The sequence below is a fragment of the Rattus rattus genome, chromosome 7, assembly GCF_011064425.1.
Source record: "Rattus rattus isolate New Zealand chromosome 7, Rrattus_CSIRO_v1, whole genome shotgun sequence".
Lineage (NCBI taxonomy): Eukaryota > Metazoa > Chordata > Mammalia > Rodentia > Muridae > Rattus > Rattus rattus.
The window spans coordinates 126,660,068-126,684,929 of NC_046160.1; the positions used below are offsets into that span (position 1 = coordinate 126,660,068).

The following is a 24,862-nucleotide window of genomic DNA, read 5'->3' on the forward strand; positions in this document are numbered from 1 at the left end:
ATCCTCAAGGTGATAGGCATCCTAAGCCCAGTTGCTTGTTTGTTTGTTTTCCTTTAGGGTCTACAAATGCATGGATAAACAACACGACGTTTCTTGTGTGTGCTTAAAAACAACAAAACACAAAACCAAGAACAGCACGGTGGCAGGGCAGTAGTGGCGCACGCCTTTAGTTCCAGCTCTCAGGAGGCAGGGGCAGGAGGAGCTCTGTGATTTCAGGGCCACCATGGTCTACAGAACTAGTTCTAGGACTGCCAGGGTGAGAGAAACCCTGTCTTGAAAAACCAAAACCCAAACAAGCCAAACCAAACCAAAAAAACCCCCAAACCCAAAAAATTCAAAACTCACCAAATATGGTAAAATATAGCAAACTTTACCTCTGTAGCCAGGTATAGCTCATAGCTGTTGGGCAGCCGGCTTTCTGTTCCTCCCTGTGGTGCTGACTACTCAGGGAGCACCAAGGAGGGAACCCCTCCAGAGTTCTTATCTCTGGCCTGGCCCACTGTCAACACTTCCATTGGGGCTCCTCTGTGCTGTAGCCGCTGTCAGGAAGCCCCATCTAAGAGGCACAGCCTGTGTATGAGGGCTCCAGCTTGTTCCTACTCTCATCTGTCTGTGAACAAGTGGGCTCCCTTCACCCTCTCTCCATATGAAGAAAGGCAAGGCTTCCTTGTGCCCCCAGGACCAGAAGCTGGGGTTTATTCTCAGCAGCAACATTGCTAGTTCTACACAGGTTCCTGGGAGTCACCAAGCTGCAGTCCATCATGGCCGCCCTAGCTTACCTTCCTGCCGGCAGTGCAGGGGTTCTGATGTCTCTGTATCCATGCTAGCACGTGGTATCTTTGTTTTGGTTTTTATATTAGCCAGCCTAATTAGTGAGATGCTGTGGTCCTGCTTCTTAGGAAATGGCATCATACTTTGTAAATGCAGCTTGTCCTGTGTACTCAGCGTTGGCCTCTTGCTAACTGTGTGAACCCTGCAGGGTTTCACTGGCTGTCAGTTTTCTATTAACATTGCTCTTGTACATAACTCTGCAGAAGCAGCCACTGTCTGCGCTCTGCTGCTCTGCCTGAGTCTTCACTCTGCTGGCCGATCTTGTGGCTGCTCCTCCTCTGTTTCTTCTGTGGTTTTAAACAGAACATCTGCTGCTTCTTAATTCTTTCAGTTTGAGACCGAGCTTCTGACTGCTGCTATGGAAGAAAGGAAGGGGGGGTGGTCCCTGCGTTCTGTGAAGGCTTCTCTTGACCTTTTGTTTGCTTAATTAGACATTTACATATTCACAGGGAACCTCTCAGAGCTCTGGCTGCATTCTGAGAGCCTTCAGGCTCTGCAGGCAGGGTTAGCTCACCTTCATTAGGAGTTGCTCTGGGAGCAGGTTTGTGGAAGTGCGAGGGCGTGCTTGTTTGGGCTTTTCTCTTACTAAGGAAAACGAAGCCTGCTTAGCTAGTACCAGGGAATCTTGTTTCAGAGCCCCACTCCTGCAAGCCCCAGCCAGCACATCCAGCTTCTGCTGCATGCGCTGAGGAACTGACCCCACCTTTCCTATCTGTGGTGGTGCCTTTGTTTCCAGTTGAAGGGGAGACTGAGGCCCAGAGATATGGATCCACTGGGTCTGTCACATGACCAGCAAGACGCAGTGTCAAGGAGAGGTGCTTACAGTGTGTCCTCTCCACCCTGCGGTGTTGAGCAGGACCAGAGCTGCATGAACCAGGCCTGCCAGCTGTGGCACTGTAGCTCTGTGCCTGAACTTGTAAGCCACTTGCAGAGTCGTCTGTGTACCGGACATCCTCCCAGGAGCCTCATGCCCATGGGAGCCAGGACAAAGGGTGGGGGTAGCCTCTCCTAAGAAGAGGTACAACGGCTCCTTGTGCTCTCCAGGTCTCAGTCATCAAGAGGTCCCTTGACCGTGGCCTGGCTGTGTGCTCTTTCCACTCTAGGACAGGGAGCTAACTGTAGGAGCAGGGCTGCAACATGGCCCTGGTTAGCAGGTAGGAACAGACGTGAAGGCCGAGTGGAGACAGGAGAAGGGACACCTGTGCGTTGCTGTGAAGAAGAGACTCTAGCTGCTATTTGGACGTGGAATAGTAGGAACTATCCTACTCCCCGGGGAGTCCTTTCCTGAAGCTCTTCCTCACAGTGTCTGGGGAGCTCCTTCCTGAAGGCCTTCATTATGGTGTCTGGTGCTGCCTGTCTTTGTTTCCCTTGCAGGTGTGGAATGCTGTGGACTCGGGGCACTGCCTGCAGACCTACTCTGTGCACAGTGAGGCAGTAAGGGCTGCACGGTGGTCTCCCTGTGGCCGGCGCATCCTCAGTGGCGGCTTTGACTTTGCCCTGCACCTAACAGACCTCGAAACAGGTGTGTCCTGGTATCTTACCTGTCCCAGGTCAGCTGGCAGCCCCCTCACTGGGGAAGCCTCTCCAGAGGGTCCTGACTGCAAACAACCCCTGGTGATGGTGTGGCAGGGGCCTCACAACGGACTCATTTCCCCAACTGGCATGCAGATCATTTGCCAGAGGCACCACAGCTGTCTACAGAGCATTGGAATCAGTCCTGTGCCAGTCAGCGAAGGACAGAGCCAAGGTTGTCTCAGCACCAAGCTGTAGGGCCGGATAAAGTGGCAGCTTTTTAATCAACTTGTGCAGTGTAATTGGGACCAAAATATCACGGTGTCCTTTAGTTGCCATCAGTTTAGAGTCCCTGTCAATCCGTTCAGTGGAACCGAGTTTCATAGGGAACTGAGTGTTGAGAGGGGCTCTTCCCAGTGTAACACTGACAGGCACCTGGGCAAGGGGGTCATGTGGGCATATCCTCAGGAGCCCTCCATCAGGCAGGGAGGGAAGAGAAGCCAGCTAACGGAGCTTTCCTGGGCAGGTTGTAGGCATCAGTCTTGGGTTGGCCCATTCACTGACAGCAAGGAGGACAGCAAGGGAACCATTGGACATGGGGGTCTAACCCACACTGCTGAGCTCAGAGCAGGCTTCCTGGACTTTTTACATGGCCTTTGGAATTGTCATCATTGCTGTCAGCAACAGTGGGTGCCATTTTCTAGGTGAGAAGAGGTCCAATGCCTGACAAGTTAGAGGGCCATGGCATTAGGCAGGTAATGACAAGTCTGGGGTGGTAGAGGATCATGGTCCTGTTTGTGTTACAGCTGGGAGGGCCTGGAACTGCAGCTGGTATCATGTGACATGTGGCTCAGTGAAGGGGAGACTGGGTGCTGGCCCTTCAGGTTTGGTGGACCATGGAGGGCAGCATGCTGGCAGGGCTCCAAGGGTCTCTCATGTGCAGGGTAGCTAGAGAGAGGCGTGGCCCCACTTTTGAGAGCTGCCATCCTATAGGGAGTGATGGAAGGCGCTTCATCCTCCTCTGTGTGGGCGCTCATGTGTTGAAGAGTTCTTTCTATTACATTACTTTGTTACTTATGATACACCTAGTGTGTAAGACCTGTGCTGGGTATGTAGGATGTTTTTTGTCCCCAGAGAGGATAGAGTTGATGGGTTGTTGAGAGCTAGCCCAGCCTCAAGGAAGGCCTCTGACCCCTAGATATGGCCTCTCGTGAGGAGTGAGGATAGCTGACAGTTTCTGTCTATGTCCTGGCAAGTGTGTGTCCTCAAGGGTGTGGTCATCTTGGTGGTCTCTTTGTCCATTGCTTGAACAGAGCTGGCTCACATCCGTATAATTGGACAGCTGAGGCTGGCCTCTGCTGGGTCCTCCTATCCCGAATAACGAAGCTCCCAAGGGCTGCCAAGGTGGGCACCCATATGTCTGCACACCTGTCTCTGGCCCCATGTTTTGCTAGGACCACTCTTGGCATGAGTGCAGCCTGCGGTGGCCTTTGTCCGGCTCTGACTAGTCTCGCTCTTTCTCTTCCCCAAGTCTGGTCTTCCATTTCCTTCCTCTGCCTCTCCCGCCCCTGGTCATTTGGCTTTTTCATTTCAATCTAATTAGAGCGCCCTGCCAGGAGAAGGCAGCGCAGGGCGTTCTCTCTGCAGTGCTTTGGGAATTAGTCACTCGGTGCCCATTGTCATTAATGGGAATTTGGCGCCAAGGCCATTTATCCTGGTGTCCTCAATCAATACAGTTAAAAATCTGTGGGTTCTAAAATGTCAATACCCGGCCTGAAATATGGAGGGCCAGCACCATTTTATCTCGTTAATTTATAGTTCTGACGGGCTGTTGGCTTACGGAACAGCCATGAATCAACACTTAATCAAATCTGCTCACAGATTAATTATTTTTGGCGCTCCTGTTTCCGTCTGCAATCTCCCTAACGAACGTCTCTGCTACATTAGGCACAGGCGGCCTCAGGGAACACTGGCAGACACCACCCAGGCCCTGAGTGTCATTGGCTTTGTGCGTGACCTGTCCTGCATACCAATCAGCCAGTCATCTCCTTAGAGTCCCTCTGGAGCTTGCTGAGCTCTGAGGCCTCCTCTCGCAGATGTCAGCCTCTCGAGTTGCACCTCTTAGTGGTGGGTGGTAGCTCCCCTTGGCACTGGATGGCATACGCCTTCCCTATCTGGGGTCTGAGGTGGGCGTGTAGACCCACAGTCTAGCCCTCTGAAGAGCTCTAGGAAGTCATGACGAGGGCCATCTGCCCTTCTCTCTGGGATGCTCAGTATCCTGACTGTCTCCTTCTGTGTCCATGTCCCTGTGCCCAGAGTTGGGTCATGGTGGGTGAAAAGGATTGGCCAGAGGGAGCTGCACACTAAAGGGCCACTTCTTTCCTGAGAAGTGTTTTCAGCTCCATCCTGATTACAGCTGATACCATACACACACACACACACACACACACACACACACACACACACACACACACACACACACACGGAGTGGGTAGGTAGGTCTGCTGTCCAAGTCTTTGCTGTAACTCTGCTGTGCCATTTGCCATGAGGCCCGTATTGAGCTGACATAGATAAACGTGTTAGGCCCTTTGCTTGGGTGACATGCTTAGTCCCCCACTTGCCTTGGAGGACACTATCTCTGTCTCCATGTTTTTGATGCAACAATTGAGGCTTCGAATGTTTGGTGACTTTCTTGAGGTCGCCCAGCCGTTGGTTGGCTTGGGCTTATGGGGCTGACAAAGGTATCCTGTCAAGACATGGACTAGTATGCCCTCCTCACACCCCTCCCTGCCCTGGACGGACTACCTTGGCCTCACTTTCGGGCAGGATGCTTGGCTGTCTCCAGGCAGTGGCTCAGCATCTGCAGAAGAGAGGCCCTGGGGGGATCGAGCGCCTGCAGGGTCTTGCCTGACCCCTCTGATTAAGTGGCCAGCTGGAGGATGCTTCTTGAGCTGTTGACAGCTGTGCTCCAGTCGGAACAGGGTCAGCCCTGACAGCTCCAGAGCTCTCGGCATAGGAAGAGTGAAAAGTGTCCAAATGAAGGCCGTGGAGAAGAGGCTTTAGAGGAGAAGCCCTGCAAGAAGGCTCTGTCAGGCTAAGCCTCTGAAGTGCCACTAGCTCCCACTGGTGCTTAACGTCAGTGCTGTGCCACAGCCAGGGCCTCTGTAGGTCCTGAAGCTCTGTGGCACACTCAGGTCTCCCCAGTACACTTCAGGAGGACCTTTAGTGCCCCTGAAAACCAGAAAGGAAACTGTGTGCTGGCTGTTACAGGCCCCATGGATAGGCTTGCTTTCAGACTGGCGTTTGTGTCTATTTCCCACTGTAGGTCCAGTTATACTGCTGGTGTGTCTAGCTTGAATTGATGATGGTCCCTGGCCTTTGACCAGTGACTAGCTGTCCACCCATACCTTTGTTAGCCATGTCAGAAGACCCTTCCTCTAACCCCCTTCCGCATGTGTCTGCCATCTGTGACCCCTTCTCCTGATAACTCAGCACCCTTTCCTTTCACTGGCTCCTGTCTAGGGAAGGCCTCGTCTTCCTAGACCAGTCTCACCCATAGCTAGGACACTCGTGCCAGCCCTCCTATGAAGAAGGTGACACCCAGGCCCTGACATGGTTTTATTGATTGAAACGGGCTTACAGTAGCTGTGTTTCTCCTCTGTGTAGGCAGCAGCCATCGATGAACAACTGGTCCTGCTTAGGTTAGGCCCTGTTTGTTGACTGGCCCTGGATCAGAACTCAGTCAGGCCATGTTTGCGGTTAGTATGGTAGCTTATGTGTCTCAACAAAGCTGCTTACAGCCAAACACAGCTGGTTTGCAAGCTAACTTCCCACCTCCTAATTTTAAGAAATTCAGTTTTGACCAGATAGATAATTGGAAGTGGCTGGGCTTGGAAGGAAAAGGATGGTGGCAGCTGGCAGCTCCCGCAGCCACCATCCACGTGGCCCTACTGTCTGTCTGGTCTAGGACTTGCTCCCACAGCCACCGTCCATGTAACCCTACTGTGTGTCTGATCCAGGGCTTGCCCCTGCTTTTGCTGTGGCCCTACTGTCTGTCTGGTCCAGGGCTTGCTCCTGCTTTTGCTGTGTCTACTGTCACAGCCACCTCTGAAGGGCAGTTTTGAGCATGGCTTTGCAGTAAGGAAAAGTAGGTAAGCCTACCCAGCCCTCAGCCTACATCCTGCCTGGCCTCTGCCCACTTGCCAACATGGCCCCTGCTCCTGCTACACAGAGGTTGATTTGAAAGTTAGCAAGCTTCTTTTCTCGTTAACTTTGAGTCAGAATGGTTAAATTTACAGCTGGCTGAATACTTCCCAGAGGATGGTGTAACGATATTGATTTTAGCGAAATGAGTCATACGCCTGCTGCCTGGGAACATAGGCTCACTTACACGGGCCAACAACACAAGCTTTCCCTGTCAACATTTTCCCTACACGTTCCTGAGTCTGTGGCTAGGAACAAAGAGCTACGGAGAAGGAAAGGTCACGAGACACTGGCAGGTCTGGAGGTGGGATGCAGACAGAGGGATTTTGGGGTCAGTCAAGCCAGCCAGTGTCTGTGTGGCTGGCCATAGGGCCAGATGTCCTCTCCCTCACCAGACTCCCTTTCCACAGCTCTGAGATGCAGATTAGTTTCTGCCACTACCCAGGATTGCTGTGTGACAAGTGCAGGATCCAGACAGACCTGCAGGACAGACTTACTGTACGTGATGGTTCCCCTTCCCACTGGTGACCTCAGAGTAACTTAGCCAAGGTGAGCTCCCTGCAGTGGGCATGGACGTCCCTTCTGTTTTGTAAGGACTTGGTCCTACTTGGTCCTTGATCTGAAATGCCATCGATGAGCCTGGCATGGTTTGGGAGCCAGACGTGCTGAATGACAATGAAGGTCTCCGGGGCCCTGGAGCCTGCCCGACCACAGGGTCCCCGGAGGCAGCGTTAGGCTGGCAGATGAGGTTACCCTGGCTACACCAGCCACTGCCTCAGGGAAGCTTGACTTCTCCCCAACTTAAGAAAGGGAGAGGCCCGGCTCCGATGAGTTGCCTGCCCAGGGTCACCAAGCACCACCAAGCTGTGGAAGTGACATCGTGTGGAGAGCAAGCTCTGGGCTCCTGTGGAATCCTTGACCGTGGTGTTGCTTTAAGGATGCTTTTACTCTAGGGCTGCGGGTTGAACTTGGAGCCTCAGACTCATAAGCGAGTGCTCTGCACTGACCCCCTCGGCCCAGAAACATATTTCCTATTTGTATCATTATTGATCCGAAAAGGAGAAGAAGCAATTTTTCTTAACTCCGAGAAGATCCAAACAGTTTTTATACGGGTTGAGCTCATTATAACCAGATCAATACAGCCAAGTGCCAATGGATTACATATTTTAAAGCTCAATTTCCTATAAGCCTGCAGTGAATAAACAGGCTTTCCTATAACAAGCAGACTAGCAAGATAGTCCCAAGGGGAAAGAAAGGTCTGTCACAGCTAGCCCAAGTGCTGAAGAAGCCCCGCCCAGGGGGAGAACTGATGGACAGGGCACCATTTGGGAGAGGGGACAGAGTGCCACAGATTCCAGGAGAAAGACCTTCACCTCGAGCGGTTAGTGATCTCAGTCAAGCTTCTCCTTGCTGATTCTCTCCCAGCCTTTCTGCAAGTCTCCTCAGCAAAGGCAGAAGCCAGCTCAGGCCTGCCTCACATGAAAGCTCAGCTGTCATCAGTCTCCTAAGGTCCCACTGTTAGAACCCAGCCTCCTTGGCTTTAGCTTTTTAATTTAACCACAGATGACTCCAATAAGTCAGGGTTTAATTTTTCAAACAATAATGGCTCTCCTCGGTTGCTTCCTCTGGAGTGCTTCACATGGTACTGAACGATCGGTCCTCCCGACTGCATGACGCAGCAGTGAAGGACCAACGACAGTTCCATCGCAGACAACAGAGCCGGTCCAGGACCTGGGCCTCTCTGGCTCTCAGCTTGTCTCTCACCCTGTCTCCAACACACAGCCAGGTGACGGTGGCTGTGATGCTGAGTTCTGAACTGAAGCCTTTAGCAGAATGGTTTCCCCTAGTGTCTCCCATTAGCTACCTGTTAGCTTATTAAGAGTCTTTTAGCTTTGGGCCCTTTAACAAGAAAGATAGCAAAGTCCCAGCTCTTAGGAGCAGGAAATGCTCTCCACAGCCTCTTTCTAAGTGGAAAATTTTAGCCTTTCAAAGACAGATTTTCATCATCTTTAGGAGTTGAGGGAGATGTTTTTCTTCTTACTTCAATCATCTCCTTCCAGCAGCTCAGTGCCCCTCCCCAAACCTCCCCATCTCCCCCCCCCCCCTCTTCAGCAGGGTTGTGTCACCCACCCTTTAACAAGTATCTTGTCGCCATTTCAAAATGAAGAGCATGGCTGGTCCACAGTGTGTTCCACAGACCCAGGAAAGCATCTGCTCCCCACAGGGCGAGCTTTCCTTTGCTTTGGGTCTGAGGATGGGCAGGAAGTTTCAGATCTGGGGGCACAGAGGGGAGAGTCACTGGATGTCTGATCCCTGCCTGTAGCCTAAGGGTATGAAAGAGGTTCTGGAGAGATGGCTCAGTGGGTAGTGCCTGCCTCTCCAGCATGAGGACCTGACTTGGGACACCCAGCACCCATGTAAAAGCCAGGAGAGGCAGTCCCTGCCTTAACCCCACCCCTGAGGGGGCAGGGACAGGCAGGTGCCTGGACTCGCTGGCTAGCGAATTGATGGGCTCCAGGTTCTCAAAAAATAGGTAGAGGAAGACACTGAGCATCAGCCTTTGGCCTTGTACTCTGCATATGCAAATGTGCACTCACCAAAGGGCGGGAGAAAAGCTTGGGCTGTTGTAAAAAAGAAGAGTAAACTGGAGAGAAAGCTCATTCCCAGTTAGATTAGCTCACTGCAGTGTTTGTTTGAGGTGTGGTGACCTAACAAGGCACCCAGTCCACTAGGGTCCCTGAGCAACCACAGGACGCAAAGCAAAACCAGAGCTGCGGCTTTAAAAGGCCGTCTCCCTTTCTCTCCAGCCCAGCTTCTAACTCTGTGATCACAGCTCAACAGGGTTGCGTAACCGAACGTGGGGCTGCGAAACATTCAGCAGCTGTCAAGGGCTTCTGAGTGTGCAGTGACCAAAGATTAATTCAAGCTCAAAGGCGTAATGGATCCAAGATGTTTCTTGCAGCGCTCACCCATATTGCATTTCATGGCTTCCCTGCAGCCTCAGTCTGAGCCACATCATGGGCGTTGTGCACTATGCCTGCCATTAGGCAGTGGCAACATCAACGAGACCCACCCCGGTGCCTCAGCTCAGGCACAAGGTTGTGTGATGAGTGCAGTGCTGACCCCATGTGCAAAAAGTTTTGTGCTCTTGCCAAAAAGTAACAGCCCCATCCAGGGAGCTAAGGACTTTTAGTATTTTATATCCCTCTCCATACAGATATCAAGTCAGGAATCCTTGGGCTGTACTGTGTTAGCGTTTGACTTTAAAGTTACTCTTAAAATCAGATCCATCAAAAACAAACAATGAAGTGTGGCCTGGGACAGAGTTTCCCTCAGTTTCTGAAATAGCTGTAGATACACTTCTGCTATTCTTAAAAATGGATCCATACAAAGTGCTATTCTTAGCATGTCTTTGAAAGTATAGTATATCCTGTGTATCAAATATAATTCTTGTTTCTTTTTGTTGTTTATTTTTTGAGTTAGGGCCTCATTCTGTTGCCTAGGCTGGTCTGAAACTCACTGTGTGGCCCAGGCTGTCCCGAGTCCTTCGTGTAAAAATAAAAAAGTAACCCATCTCATTAATGCAAATTTGCTCTCATCTTTAGCAAATAGTAAAATTATATATATATATAATTATATGATACATATGATATATATACATGATATATATATATATCTCAAAGCATTGTTTTAAAGTTGTTTTTAAAGATTACTGTGAGCAAATATTTGGTCTTCGCGCCTACTGTATATCCCTATATACCTGAGGTTGCATGAGGATACCTTGGATGAAAAGGAACAGTGAATGACAAAGGTTGGCAAACCCTCCTCTCAAGATTTTGTTTTGTGTCAGCTCACTGATTCAGCTAGCGTGGCTGGCCAGGGAACCCCAAGGGAACCCCTACATTTCCATCTCCCCCTCACCCCCACACCAGGATTACACGAATGTGCCACCATTCTGAACTTTTTATATGTGGGTGTTGGAGACTCAAACTCAAATCCTAGGCCTTATATGGTAAACTTTATACTTTACGTACTGAGGCACCTCCCGGACCCTCCTCAACATTTAAAATTAATAACTATTATTTTTCACTCTAGAGAGGGTGTTTTGAAACAGTCTTTTTTGTTTTGTTTTGTTTTTCTGTGCTGGCATTTGAGCCAACCACCCTGGATGTAGTAAACACAAGTTTACTGTAGAGCTATGCCCTGGTACCTGAAACTGGGTCTATTTATTTATTTTTTTGGTGTTGCCAAAAAATGACTACAGTGTCATCGACTGAAGACTGTAGCTGGGGGTGGGGAGTTTAGCTCAGCGGAAGCCGTGCTCGTTAGCACATTCGTGGCTCTGAGTTCGGTTCCTAGCACCAAAAGAACCCATTAAAACCAAAGCAACTCGTGGCCACGGCCCAGCCTGTGGGTCAGCGCTCTTCTGACCTGGTTTAAAACCCGTTAAATGAGCACTTCAAGTGACTTTGCGCTGAGTTGCTGAAGCGTGGGGTTATAGTAATGACACCTTCTGGTTGCTGTGGGGCCTCCTATTTGCCAGAGAGAATGGGTTCTAAGTCCTTTGTGTCACTGGACAGTGAACAGCAGCCTGCGTCCCCCGGGTCACAGGCGGTCTCTGCCTTTACATAAGAGAAGGCATATGCGGCCCTGTTACACTTCCGTGTTTCCTAGGAAGTTGCTGTGCCCTCGGGCTGGCAGTGCAGCTCGGCAGGTAAAGCTTCTGCTGCCAAGGCCGAAGAACAGGGACCTGAATGGCTGAAGGGTACACCCGACACCCACAGGCTGTCTGCCCACTGACCTCTGTGTGGACACACACTTTCACCCATAGGAATTAAAAAATGTTTTTTAAAAGTCACTTGATGCTCTCAATACATGGCATATTAAGGTGTACTTTAAGTCGGCTGTTTTATTTTGCCTCACTCTGTAAGATATCCTGTTTTTGGTATTTTAAAATATGCTGATAATGGGATTGGAGTGTTTGCCCAGTGGTTAAAAGTACACTATGTTCTTTCAGAGGACCAGCACCCATGTAGGGTCTATAACTCCAGCTACGGGGAACTCGACTCCCTCTTCTGCCCTCGGCTGGTTCCTGCACACGCACGGCATACACTCAAACAAGCACACAGAGAGATACACAATTAAAAAAGAAGAAGTCTTTAAAACCCATGTTGACCCTGTCCTGGTGCACCAATGCGTTTTGTCACTCATACAAACCACTTCAGGGCAGTAATACCTGCTTAGGTCCTGGATGGGGATGGGTAGGCTTGAGGACAGCGTCTCTGGCCATTGGATCTGTCCCTCTCCAATGTCACAGGCATTGGATCTGTGACTCTCATAAGCTATGATTGATAGTTTTCATTTTCTTACCAGACAAGCTGGAGCTGGTCGAGTTCTTACTCGGTATATGGGGTCAGCAGACAGAGGAGGCCATCGGGGAGTGCTTCCCTCCCAGAAACACGGCCTTCTAGGGCTCCGATGCAAACACACTGGTCTGACATTTCACCCCTATCTTTGCCACCAGCTCTGTGCTTGTAGGTGCATGCATCTGTACGGGTGCATGGAAGCTGGTGGCCAAGCTGGTGAGTCTCTCACTGGGAGTAGCTGATGCTGTCGGACAGGCAGGCCTTCGGGATCTGCTGTCCCCACTTCTCTCCCTCATGGGTATTGGGGTTGCAAGCAAGCATCTCCAAAACCAGGTTTTTAAGTGGGTTTTGTGATTAAACTCAGGTCCTCAGGCTTCTGTGGCAAGCGCTTTACTGACTGTCACCGTCCAGCTCCTTGGCTGTCAGCTTCTGTGTTCTGCTCTGCCACTACCCTGGTTCAGTGGAGGAACCCTGGTAGCCAAAGGCAGCTGAGATTCCCCTTCTGGCTGAGGAAGCCCTTATACTGTCTCTGAGGGAAAAGCCTCCTCCATGTTTCTGGCAGGTGCTGTCCCTGGTGCGTGAACCTGGCCCCTAGTGACGTGTCAGGAGACAAAACCAGATTCTTCCCTGTGAGGTGCCTCTCGAAGCTAGTCTGATTTCTTGCTGCAAGTTTGGGCACATGAAGTATGTCAGATAAGAGTCCCATCAGTGCTGTCGGATGTACAAGTCATACCGGGCAGTGGGGGGAGTGCTGGCTTTAACTGTTCTTGAATGATGGACACTTCTGAAGTTTCTATTGCTTGCCTCTAGGAAGCCATAGTGACAGCTGTTTTCCACACCATATGTGTCTGTATGTGCCGGATAGTTACCACAGTGTGCACGGGGACTTGACAACTGTCTACGATGATATGAAAAATGGCCAGGCCTGTCTCAAGTCCTGCAGAGCTAGTGAGACCCCAGTGAGCAACACCTGATACCCACTCAGTGGCTGGGCTGCTGTGCGGGCCGCTGCCATTTGTGGCCCAGCATGTCAGGTCACCCACACCTGCTGCACTCTGTAACAAATCTGTCTTCAATTTTAAAAGGATTGGAAGACCGATCCTGAAATAAATGCCAACCAACTCTGTGTTTAGATTTTAGACTCCTGGGTAAACAATCTCCTGGATTACCCACGCAGCCTGAGGAAACTCTCTGAACCTCCCTGAGCCTGTTCTCAGCCACGTGGGGGTTAGTTGGTGTATGGTTTAAATGAGATAATACAAACAACTCTCACAGAATGTGGGACAGGTAGAGTTCTAGGATCAGCCTTGGGTCTTGTTGGATTTGACAGGAAATAGTAGTGAGCTGCCATCCCTGCTGTGTTTCTAGGGGGGTCTATACTGGACCACGTAGGGCCCTATAAACCGTATGAACTGTGTGCAGAGCTGTGTGAACATTCCCCCTTTAAAATGCTTACGATGTGAATATTTTCTCACTTTTTCTTATCTGTCTGTGTTGCAGGAACCCAAGTATTTAGTGGTCACAGTGACTTCAGAGTCACCACCTTGAAATTTCATCCAAAAGACCACAACGTCTTTTTATGTGGCGGCTTCAGCTCTGAAATCAAAGCCTGGGACATGAGGACTGGCAAGGTGACACTTTTCTTCTCAGGCTGTCCTTTCATGCGTGGGGAGTATGTGCATGCGTGTGTGTGTGTGTGTGTGTGTGTGTGTGTGTGTGTGTGTGTGTGTGCGCGCGCGCGTGTGCGTGCGTGCGTGCATGCGTGCATGCTCGAGTGGGCCGATAGGACAGAGGTCAACCTTGAGTTTTGAGACGTATCTCACTGGGACCTGGGCCCTGCCGATTAGGGGCGGCTGGCCAGTCAGGTAGACTCAGTGATCTACTTGTCCCTGCCTCCCTGGCAGTCAGTGTGCCATCTCATGCCACTACCTCTGACCTATGACATGGGCTCTGGAGATTGAGTTAAGGGATTTGTGTGGCCAGGGCAAGCACTTAGACTGACTAAGCCGTGCACTCAGTGCCAGCTGGGCCAGCCTTTCTCTGAGAGAATTTTCCTTCATAAGGTCAGTACCTAGGGATAAGTCAGCACCTGTGTATCCCAGGCAGGACAGGTCGGGCCTCATTTGTAGTAAGGGCTAAGCCTGGGTTTTAGAGAGTAATTGTGAGTTGTCACACATTAAAGCATTCCAGTGCATTTGTATGCAGAGTGTCACCAGGGAGAGTTGTTGAGTACCTACTGTGTGTGGAAAATGAGTCTGCCTGGACTTCTCCAGAAGATAGACGCTCTGTGCAGAGAACATTCTGTGCGAGCGCGTGTGCACGTGGCGAGCAGCACGGTGCTTTCAGCCTGTCACCACAGGGCTTCCTGGAGGAGGTTTTGGCCAGAGGCCCTTTCACTTCTTCTTGGGCAGACAGAGGCACTCCTGGGCCCTGTTCCACTTGCATGGACGCTGATAGGGAAGGAAGAGGTGCAGGGCAGTAGAAGGGGATCGGTGTCGTTGGGTCTGCAGTGCTAGGCGACAACCCAAAGGCATTCATGCCATCTGGGGAGACTGGACATGCCTCAGAGTTTCCACAGCCCACACCCACGCTGTGCCCCAGGCTAGCACACCAGGAAGGTGGCGCAGACTGTGGAAGGATCATGGGCTTCTGAGCAGAACCTCCAGAGACCCTCGCTTCAGCATACTTGATGGGTCTCTTCCTTGAGACACTTTCTAAATGACAGCATAGAGCCCTACACTCTGCTTTTGCAAAAGAAGCTTTTTGCAAAAATAAATAAACCAATAGACACAGTGGAATTTTTGAAAGCACTACATTTTCTGTCTAGGACACAAATACACAATAAGTAGAAGGAAACATTTGATCATGGTTTGTAAGTGAAAAACTTGTAGCCAGGTATGGTGACACACGCTTTAATCCCAGTACTCAGGAAGCAGAGGCAGGTGGACCTCTGAATTCAAGACTAGCCTGATGTACAGAGTGAGGTCCAGGACAGCCAGGGCTACACAGAGAAACCCTGTCCTGGAAAAAAAAAACCAAAAATCCAAAAACCAAACAAAACAGGAACCTTGTAAGCAGCCCCTTGGCATGGGACCACTGCATGGCTCTTCTGTGAAGGTACACTCTGTGTTTTTAGCCTCAAAGTTTAAACACGTAAGAAATTACTCACTATGGATGCCATCTGATTTAAGAGTTTGTTGAAAATACCAGCTTTCCTCCCGGGGCAGACGCCAGCTGACAGTTCTGGGGAGAAGCAATTAGAAGCAGATGTTGCTGTCGCTGCTACCGGCACGTTTGCAAGTCTCTCCCAAGCTAATAACGTGGGTGAAGGGATCTGGGCACTGTTTGTTTGCACTTCCTCTTTACCAACAGTCCTCCCACACGGGGTCACACAGAGTGGGGCGCTCTGGTTCTGTTTGCATCAGCTGGGCTCAGGGGACAACACTTTCCTGTTTTGACAGCGCTGCTGATTGCCCCACCTGCAGAGGCTCTGTCCCTGGTGCTGAAGTCTGCAGCCGACCAGGCTGGCTTCAGACACAGTGTGGCCCTTTTCTGACTGCCCGGCGGGGTTGCAGTGGGCACCACAGGTGGAAGCCGAGGGACACGAGCCTTGGCTCACAGTCAAGCTGAGATTGCCTGTGTCACCTCCCAGGGAAGGAGTGCTTATGGGATAGCAATGCGTCTTCTTATGCCAGGCAGTTCAGGGGAGGGGCCGGTTAGCCAGACAGAGGGACGGGGTGATGTTTGTATGTTCGGCTTCCACTGCTTCCCAGCACCTCCTGCTTCCCTTTTTTAACAAAGAGGTTGCTCTTACTTGTGTTTCCACACTCTTGAATCTGTGTTGCTGCTTGCTGCTGCTGCTGCTGCTGCTGCTGTTGTCGTTGTTCTATTGGAGTTCATAAGGGTTTTACTTAAGGTCAGGTTTCAGTGATGTCCCTTTGGCTTCCTGTGTCTTGCTCACTTGTTCCTGCCTTAGTCCCTGTGCCCAGAGCAGCATCTGGTAGGTTTCTACAGAGAAGGAATCAGACAAAGGGACTTCGTTAGCTCACCTATTATTTTGTAAATAACGTTTTATTTGAACACTGCCATACCCATTTATTTATGTCCCTTGTGTGGCTACTTTTGTGCTACGGTGACAGAGTTGATCCTACAAGCGCAGCCTGCGGAGCCTCAAATCCATACCGAGTGTAGAGAGACCTGGCTCTGATAACTGTGGAGAATGATCTTTGTGACCCTCCCCACCCCCGTACCTGGCCCTGCTCTATGCATTCTCGCAGACACTACTTACTCAGAGGACTCCCCCCCCTCCCGATGGTTCTCTAGCCAGCAATGTTTGGGTCATTTTTCTTGTTTTCTCTCAGTGGACAATTAAGGTCTGCTTTGTCATGCAGTCCACAGTAGTGGCATCTTTGTTCCCAGAGCTTTTCCACTGAAGATTTAGGTCCGAAGCTCAAGTCTAATAACCCAAATTCTGAGTCAGAGTAAGCCAAGGCTTTGCAGGCAAGGAGTGGGCTTCTGTCCTCGGCTAAGGGTCTCAAGCCCGTCCTTACTGGACCACTGCAGGCCAGCAGCCTCACACGATGGCTTCAGGCACAGGGACTGATGGACACTGGACATATAACCTTGAAGTTCCCTGCTAGCCAGTAGACTTTCTGAATCCTTAAACTCAGCAAACCGTCAAACGTTGGGATTCTGACTCCGTCTGGCCCCGCCCAGTTCCTGATGGGAAGTGGGCTGCTTGGCTCTCTTCTTCCCTTTCTTGTCTCTCCACATGGCTTGCTGACTGGGGTCTATCTCATTATGGCAGAGTGCCTGGCTTTGCTTCTGGCATCTGAGGGATCTAGGCTGGCCGGATGCTGCTGGGGCCACATTCTGTGACTACTTCCTTCTGGTTCTGCTCTGAGAGGGGAGTTGTCTGGAACTCAGGTGTCCTTAGTCTAACCTTCACGTGGGTGCCCCTCTCTCCAGGGCCAGGGGCTGGAGCTGCGGGAGACTCAGGTTCACACGCAGCTCCTTCCGAGGCAGAACAGGCAGGCCTGCTGGGATGCAGTCCCCATCAGTGTGGCAGAGCGAAGCAAGGAGGATGTGGGCAGAATAGGGTTCCGAAGTTTGCCCCATGGAGGAGAGACACAACCCTCTTGGGATGTAGATTTTGCCTTCTGTGGTGGGGAGGGTTCTGCAAGTCCGCAGGCTCTAGAGGATGCAGCAGGAGAATGAGACCTTTGAGAAACTAGTCTGGAAGGGCCTCTGACCCCCTTGGTCCTTGACTTCTCTCATGTGAGCACCATGGGCCTTCTTGTCAGTGTGACCTGTGACCTTTCTTGGTGTCCATGGCAGCTTCTGACCTCCTTATGCATCCATGGGCTTCCTCATTCCCAGGTCCAGCCCTCTCTGCTCCTCTGCACTTTATCCTCCAAGGAGCCTGAACCAGAGCAGGCATCCAGGGCCATGTGGCCCAGTTAGTGGTTGCTCTGGGGTCTGTGTGGAGGACGAGGCCTCTTTCACAATGGGATGTGAAGACACTTAGCAGTTAGGAATGATGCTGGGTGAGCACTAGGGGGAACCTGTATGGGGTGGAGGGCTGTGAGAACCAGGCTCTGTGGTTCTTGGGCTCCTGGTGGGATAGCAGCTACTAGCCTCCCAGTTTCTACTCTGATGATAGCCGGGCTCTGAGCCCTGCATGGCGTGGAAGCCACAGAGTTGACAGAAAACCAAGACATAGACCCAGCTCTCTGGGCCCACCACACTGTCCCATGATACTACTCACCTTCAGGGTCATTCTGTTTTGAGGCAAAAGTTAGAAAAAGTCATCAAAGCAACTCCTCCCCTCCCACATTTATTTCTATAAGATTTGTTAAGACAGTCCCAGCGGAAGCCTGGAAGTATATCCTGTACTTAGCAGATTGTCTCTTTGCAAGGATGGATGATGGAACCCCTGCCTCAGCAAGCTGCCGCGCAGACAAGGCAGGCCTGGGCGGGAACTAGAGCGGCCTGGAGAATCTAGGACGAGTGCCTCCCAGATCTAAGGCAGCTGCACTCTGGCCCAGTTCCTTTCCCTTCCTGTGCACTGATGCTGGGCAGAGGGGGCTGAGCGCTTGTGCAGCTCACTCCTGCTCTCCTCCTGAGAAAGGCAGCCATGATGCATTCAGACTTGCTGTCTCTGCTGCAGGCCCCCACTGCTCCTCTGAACCCCGGACTCCCACCCACTGCAGGGTTCTCCCGATAACACCCGCTCTGACAGGCCAGCTCACTTTTGCTCGGCATACCCTGGTGCTGCTTTGACTCGGATCATCAATATTCCATGCTTGTTCTACATCCTTTCTTTCTTAAGTGTTTAAAGGGACATTCTGACTTCTTGAATTGGCTTCTTGACCCCCTTCTGGAGCCATTCGCGAGGTCCCTTGTGGCACGTGCCCTAACATAAGGTGATAGTTGCTCTTGGCCTCGAGGACCTCCAGCCTGGCTTTTGTCATCATGGCCCTTTGCCTTTATCCGGGAGTGTTCCAGGAGAAGGGAGCCTTGCCCGAGGCAGGGATTGGCCTCTTTGAGCTGCTGTATTCCTAGAACCTACCATTATGCTAAGAACATAGTAGGTTCTGGGGGAGAAGAACTTACAGCAGTGACTAACAGCTCTAATCAAGACTGATGGAGAGATTCTGCGTAGTTAACCTGTCCCGCCGCTGGCATGCAGACCAAGGCACAATCCGTTGATCTCATTGCTGGCTCTGCCGGGGTGGCCTGCCCCAGGTGGAGCTTCCTCCCTGGGTAGGGGTGGCCTGAGCAGAGAGGAGCTGCACTGCTCCACCTTGTCCAATGGGTGGAAGCATCTGGAAGCTGCCTGCTTTCCTGTCCTGACTGGGTGCCCGACGTGGAGGGGCCTGAAAACTCCAGTGACCACAGCCTTGAGCTTTAGTGTGGGGGCTGGTCAGAGGCCTGGGTGGGAGTGTCAGAGTTTCTCGGGCCTGTGTCTCCCCGTGGCAGCCGTTGGAGACGCGGCTTCGCCCACGCAGTGCTCCCTGCCATCAGTTCTGGTGACACTGTGGGCAGGCTGCTTATTTGCCCTAATGAGGTTTTGATTACTTCCCATTCGTCTCTTTCATCTGTTTTATATTAAAACGCCTTTCTGTCCGGACCCTTTGTCCTCTGCAGTTCTTACTAAGCTTTCCTGTAAACTTTTCAATGTAGATAAGACCGGGAGACCCGCAGAGCTAGACATGTGGGAAGAGGGAGGTATGGGGTAGGCCTCTGGGTGTGCTCTGCCCTTCCCAGGACCCCACCTGTCTGGTGGAGATGGGTGAGGGCCACCCCTCACACCATGGTCACCCACCCTGCTTTATACCTCCTCTGTCCTAGTCGGCCCGGGAGGGGAGCTGTCGCATCTGCAGCGCAGCCTCAGGCCGGGAAGCCTTACCCTGAACCCCTGCAAGGTGAAGCCTGCTGCCTGCCATCTAGAGAGGGCGCTCATCTGTCAGCTCTCAAGGCAGAGGCAGGCAGCCACGGAGGGTCAGGTCTGAAGCCGGGTGTTAACCTTCTCTAGTGCAGGAAGGGGAAGCATTTCCTCTGCTGACATCACGCGTGTTTACTGAGCTCTCACCAGATACCAGGTGTCGTCCTGGGGCCTGGCCTAACACACCAGTTGGACCATCCGTTCTCAGGGTTCAGTCTGCAGAGCAAAGCCCACTACTGAAGGCAGGATCTGTGTCTTAGGTGTCTGATGGCATGTTGGACCTTGGGCAGAGGAGTCCAGAACCCCCAGGACCTGCCCCCCAACTTCTCCAGAGCCTTTCCTTGGGTGAGCTTCTGGTAAGAGACTGTGGGAGCCCAGAGGTCATTAGCACCTACCCACTGGGAAACTCTAGTATGCGGTACAGCATCCATAGACGGGGCTCTTTAGACACTCGATGATTCTGTAAGTACCCTGTGTATAGATCTCTGACTTGTGTATCTTCTAACAAGACATTTTGCCACTGGAGAAAACTCTATGATGTGTCCAACTGAAGTTCCTAAAAAATTTTACTTTTAAATATAGATTCTCTTCTTTTACTTGACTTTCTTTCCATGACTAACAGTGTCCAGAACTCACCAGCTTGTTTTTTTCTTTCTTTTTTTTTCTTTTTCTTTTTCTTTCTTTCTTTCTTTCTTTTTTTTTTTTATTAACTTGAGTATTTCTTATTTACATTTCGAATGTTATTCCCTTTCCCGGTTTCCGGGCAAACATCCCCTAATCCCTCCCCCTCCCTTCTTGATGGGTGTTCCCTTCCCATCCTCCCCCATTGCCACCCCTCCCCCAACAATCTAGTTCACTGGGGTTCAGTCTAGCAGGACCCAGGGCTTCCCCTTCCACTGGTGCTCTTACTGGCTATTCATTGCTACCTATGAGGTTGAAACCCAGGGTCAGTCCATGTATAGTCTTTGGGTAGTGGCTTAGTCCCTGGAAGCTCTGGTTGCTTGGCATTGTTGTACATATGGGGTCTCGAGCCCCTTCAAGCTCTTCCAGTTCTTTCTCTGATTCCTTCAACGGGGGTCCTATTCTCAGTTCAGTGGTTTGCTGCTGGCATTCGCCTCTGTATTTGCTGTATTCTGGCTGTGTCTCTCAGGAGTGATCTACATCCGGCTCCTGTCGGTCTGCACTTCTTTGCTTCATCCATCTTGTCTAATTGGATGGCTGTATATGTATGGGCCACATGTGGGACAGGCTCTGAATGGGTGTTCCTTCTGTGTCTGTTTTAATCTTTGCCTCTCTATTCCCTGCCAAGGGTATTCTTGTTCCCCTTTTAAAGAAGGAGTGAAGCATTCACATTTTGATCATCCGTCTTGAGTTTCATTTGTTCTAGGCATCTAGGGTAATTCAAGCATTTGGGCTAATAGCCACTTATCAATGAGTGCATACCATGTGTGTTTTTTCTGTGATTAGGTTACCTCACTCAGGATGATATTTTCCAGTTCCAACCATTTGCCTACAAATTTCATAAAGTCATTGTTATTGATAGCTGAGTAATATTCCATTGTGTAGATGTACCACATTTTCTGTATCCATTCCTCTGTTGAAGGGCATCTGGGTTCTTTCCAGCTTCTGGCTATTATAAATAAGGCTGCGATGAACATAGTGGAGCACGTGTCTTTTTTATATGTTGGGGCATCTTTTGGGTATATGCCCAAGAGAGGTATAGCTGGATCCTCAGGCAGTTCAATGTCCAGTTTTCTGAGGAACCTCCAGACTGATTTCCAGAGTGGTTGTACCAGTCTGCAATCCCACCAACAATGGAGGAGTGTTCCTCTTTCTCCGAATCCTCACCAGCATCTGCTGTCACCTGAGTTTTTGATCTTAGCCATTCTCACTGGTGTGAGGTGAAATCTCAGGGTTGTTTTGATTTGCATTTCCCTTATGACTAAAGATGTTGAACATTCCAACTCACTTCTTTATAGTGCTAGTACTGTGGTTTTGGTGTGTTTCTAGCACACGGTGGCCACCACCTCAGTCAGTTATGAACATTTTCATCACTTGTAAAAGGAGCCCTGCGCCTGTAGCAGCCTGGCCTCTGTTGCTGAACTTTGCAACCCTGGGCTGACGCCTGTCTCTAGCTGTCAGTTATGAGCCCTGTTGAGCTCAGTAGTGTTCTTATTGATTTCCTCCTTGCTGGACCTATTTCTTTTTCATTTGTTCAGTTTTTTATTTTTCTTTTTAAAGAGACATGATCTCACTCCATAGACCATGCTGGCTGGCCTTGAACTTACAACAATCCTGTCTCCACTCTGCAATGCTGGGATCGCACCTGTGCTCATCTTCCTGGGTCTGTGCTTTTGTGAAGGAAGAGTTGACAGCCTCGGCCGTGGCTTGGCCTCACCTCTCTCAGGCTGCGCAGGCCTGTCAGTTTACAGCCTTATGCGTTTTGATACTTTGATACTTTCTTACTCGTTGCTTGCACGGGAAGGCTTACTGCTGTTCCAAAATACTTGGCTTTCCCTGATCATCTTCCTAAGATGGGGCTTCTGCTTTCTTTTGATTATTGTGAGATACTTTTTCTAGTTTGTTTGAGACGTGGCCTCTGCTGCTTGAGCTCACTCTGTAGCTACTCTTGAATTCCTGATCCTCCTGCCTCAGGGTTACCAGCTGTGCCACCAAACCTGCCTCCCCTTGTTTCGGCTGAGTGTTTGTACTTCTGTTTGCTCCTCTCTCAGCACACTGGTTTACTTCTTACTGGTGATGGTTGCTGTGGAACCTGCTGCATTAGCTAATTCAAGTCCACTTCCAATAACACTGTTGGACTGCAAAGACATGCTGAACACTGTACAGTTTTAACTGTGTGTGTGTGTGTGTGTGTGTGTGTGTGTGTGTGTGTGCGCGCGCGCGTGCACGCGCGTGTGCACAGAGGATAGAGGAAGACTTCAGGTGTCCTGCTCTGTTACTCTCCACTTTGTCCTGAGACAGGGTCTCACATTGAACCTGGAGTTGAGCCAGCAGCCAAAACCCCAGCCATCCTGTGTCTCTTCATCCAGCTCAGTGCTGGGGTTACAGGTATGAAACAACATGAGACTTTTACATGGGGGGTGGGGATTTGAACTCGGGACTTCACGCTTGCCTAACAAGTGCTGTTACCTACCCCTGAGCCATCTCCTTAGCCCACGCTGAGTGCTCTGTAAGAGGGTTTCTTCAACTTTTTCCACTTGAAGCTCCATTTGCCCGGGAAATCTTTGTGAATTCCAGGTATCTAGATATATAAAATACGTCTATAAATCAAACACTCATTAGTACTAAATTACAAGTAAATTTATTTTAGCAGTTCTTCGATACACATATAGTTTATGTGTATAGCATTATTAAAGATGAACACAGATTTGTGTACTAATGAGATAGGTAGTGTACTTGTGTGTTTTTACACACAGCATTAAGTCTCGGCAGATTATGTGATACTGAAGGACATAAGCTTCTTCATCATTTTTCAGAGCTAGTAGATATTCTAATTTAAAAGTTGTCAGCGCTAAGAACACTGCTTTGCATAAACATGAAGTATAAAATTACAGAAGTATGTTTGAGGTCACTTTAGAAATTATTAGCCAAATCCATTTAATGACTTGTGTGTGTATTCTTTCTCTTGCATGTATGTGTGTACATGTGCATATGTGTGGAAGCCAGAGAACAGCTGCAGGTAGTGTCAATCACTGGGTGCCAGCCACCTTTTCTCTTCCCTCCCTCCCTCCCTCCCTCCCTCCTTCCCTCCCTCCCTCCCTCCTTCCCTCCCTCCCTCCCTCCTTTCCTCCCTCCTTCTCTCCCTCCCTCCGTCCCTTCCTTCCTTCCTCCCTCCGTCCCTTCTTTCTTCCAAGAGGTTCTTCACTGCCCTAGAACTTGCCTAGTAGGCCGTGCAGACAGGTCAGCAAGCCCAGGGCTCTCTCTTCCTCCCTGCAGTGGTATTACAAACATACAGCACCATACTTGGGTTTAAAATGTTGGTCCTGGGGACTGAATTCAGGTCCTCATGTTTGCTGAGGTAAGCATTTCACCAGTAGGCGATCTCCCTAGTGTCTTGTTTAATGATTTTTATGAAACTCACGTTAGCACCTCTGGTAGCAGTTACCTTTTAAGTCAGAATTATAGTACAGTCCCACATTGTGCTGGTTTAATACTGACATGCTGAAGAACAGACAGCAGGGAAGGTTTTGTTTCCTGTTAATTTAATCATCACATTTGTATAAGGATAGAAAAGTCTTATGTACAGCAAACCCCCATGATTCATAATATAATGCCCTGGCATTGGAGCTGAGGTATTGCAGGTAGCCTTGGTAGGTGCCTTGCAGTGTGACTACACTCAGGCGTGTTCCATGTGTTCAGGTCAAGCTGCAGTGACTGTGGATATGCAAAGGCCACTGTGGGGTATGCAGAGGCAACCGTGGGGTTCACAAAAGCTGCCAGAGCAGCTGGAGTTCAGCTCCTGCTGGAGTTTGGATTTCTTAGTTGCTGTGCATTTAGAAATGCTTCACTGTGGCCCATTTCTGTGACGCTCACATTGAGTCACAGGACTCCTGTCCTGTGTAAGAAGTCATACCTTGTAGTAGCACAGCAATCCTGATGTCTCCTGCCCTCTGTCACAGCCGCCGTTCATGCTGGACACTGCTGTGTTGCTCATTCTGAACAAGTTCATTACTTCCCATATTAGGAACAATGAGATTTTACTTAAGTCCATTTTATACTTCTTGGATATCCTCTCTCTCTCTCTCTCTCTCTCTCTCTCTCTCTCTCTCTCTCTCTCTCTCTCTCTCTTTCCTTCAACAGGTCTCACTATGTAGCCTTGGCTGTCCTAGAACTCATTCTGTAGACCAAGTTGGCCTTCAACTCACAGAGGTGGGGGCCACTATGCCCAGCTTTCTTTCTTTTGTAAAATTTGTTTTTATTTAAGTGTGTGGCTTTCTGTATATCTTTCTGTCATCTGTGTGTGTGTGTGTGTGTGTGTGTGGTGTGTGGTGTGTGTGTGTGTGTGTGTGTGTGGTGTGTGTGTGTGTGTGTGTGTGTGTGTGTGTGTGTGTGTGGTGTGTGTGGTGTGTGTGTGTGTGTGTGTGTTTGTGGTGTGTGTGTGGTGTGTGTGTGTGTGTGTGTGTGGTGTGTGTGTGTGTGTGTGTGTGTGTGTGTGTGTGTGTGTGTGTGTGTGTGTGTGTGTGGTGTGTGTGTGTGTGTGTGTGTGTGTGTGTGTGTGTGTGTGTGTGTGTGTGTGTGTGTGTGTGTGTGTGTGTGTGTGTGTGTGGTGTGTGTGTGTGGTGTGTGTGTGTGTGTGTGTGTGTGTGTGTGTGTGTGTGTGTGTGTCTCACAGAGGCCAGGAGTTGATGTTAGGGGTCTTCTTCAGTCATTCTCCCTTGTGTTTCCTGAGGCGGGACCTTAGATTTGATTGTTCTAGCTGACCGGCTTGCCCTGGGATGCCCTGCCTCTGCCTCTGCAGTGCTGAGATTGCAGGTGAGTACTC

The 24,862-nt window shown here is 50.3% G+C and overlaps 1 protein-coding gene across 2 annotated transcripts in view; it reads left to right on the forward strand.

Moving 5' to 3' along the window:
• The window catches only part of Wdr25 (WD repeat domain 25), a 130,088-nt gene that overhangs the window by 80,639 nt on the left and 24,587 nt on the right, over window positions 1-24,862 (forward strand). The window contains exons 2-3 of one of the 2 annotated variants that reach the window (XM_032908416.1): window positions 2,206-2,353; window positions 13,413-13,543. The exons of the other annotated variant lie outside the window; for it this stretch is intronic. Of the exons in view, the coding sequence (XP_032764307.1) occupies window positions 2,206-2,353; window positions 13,413-13,543 (279 nt within the window). The remainder of the gene's footprint in view (window positions 1-2,205; window positions 2,354-13,412; window positions 13,544-24,862) is intronic. 2 annotated transcript variants of the gene reach the window in all.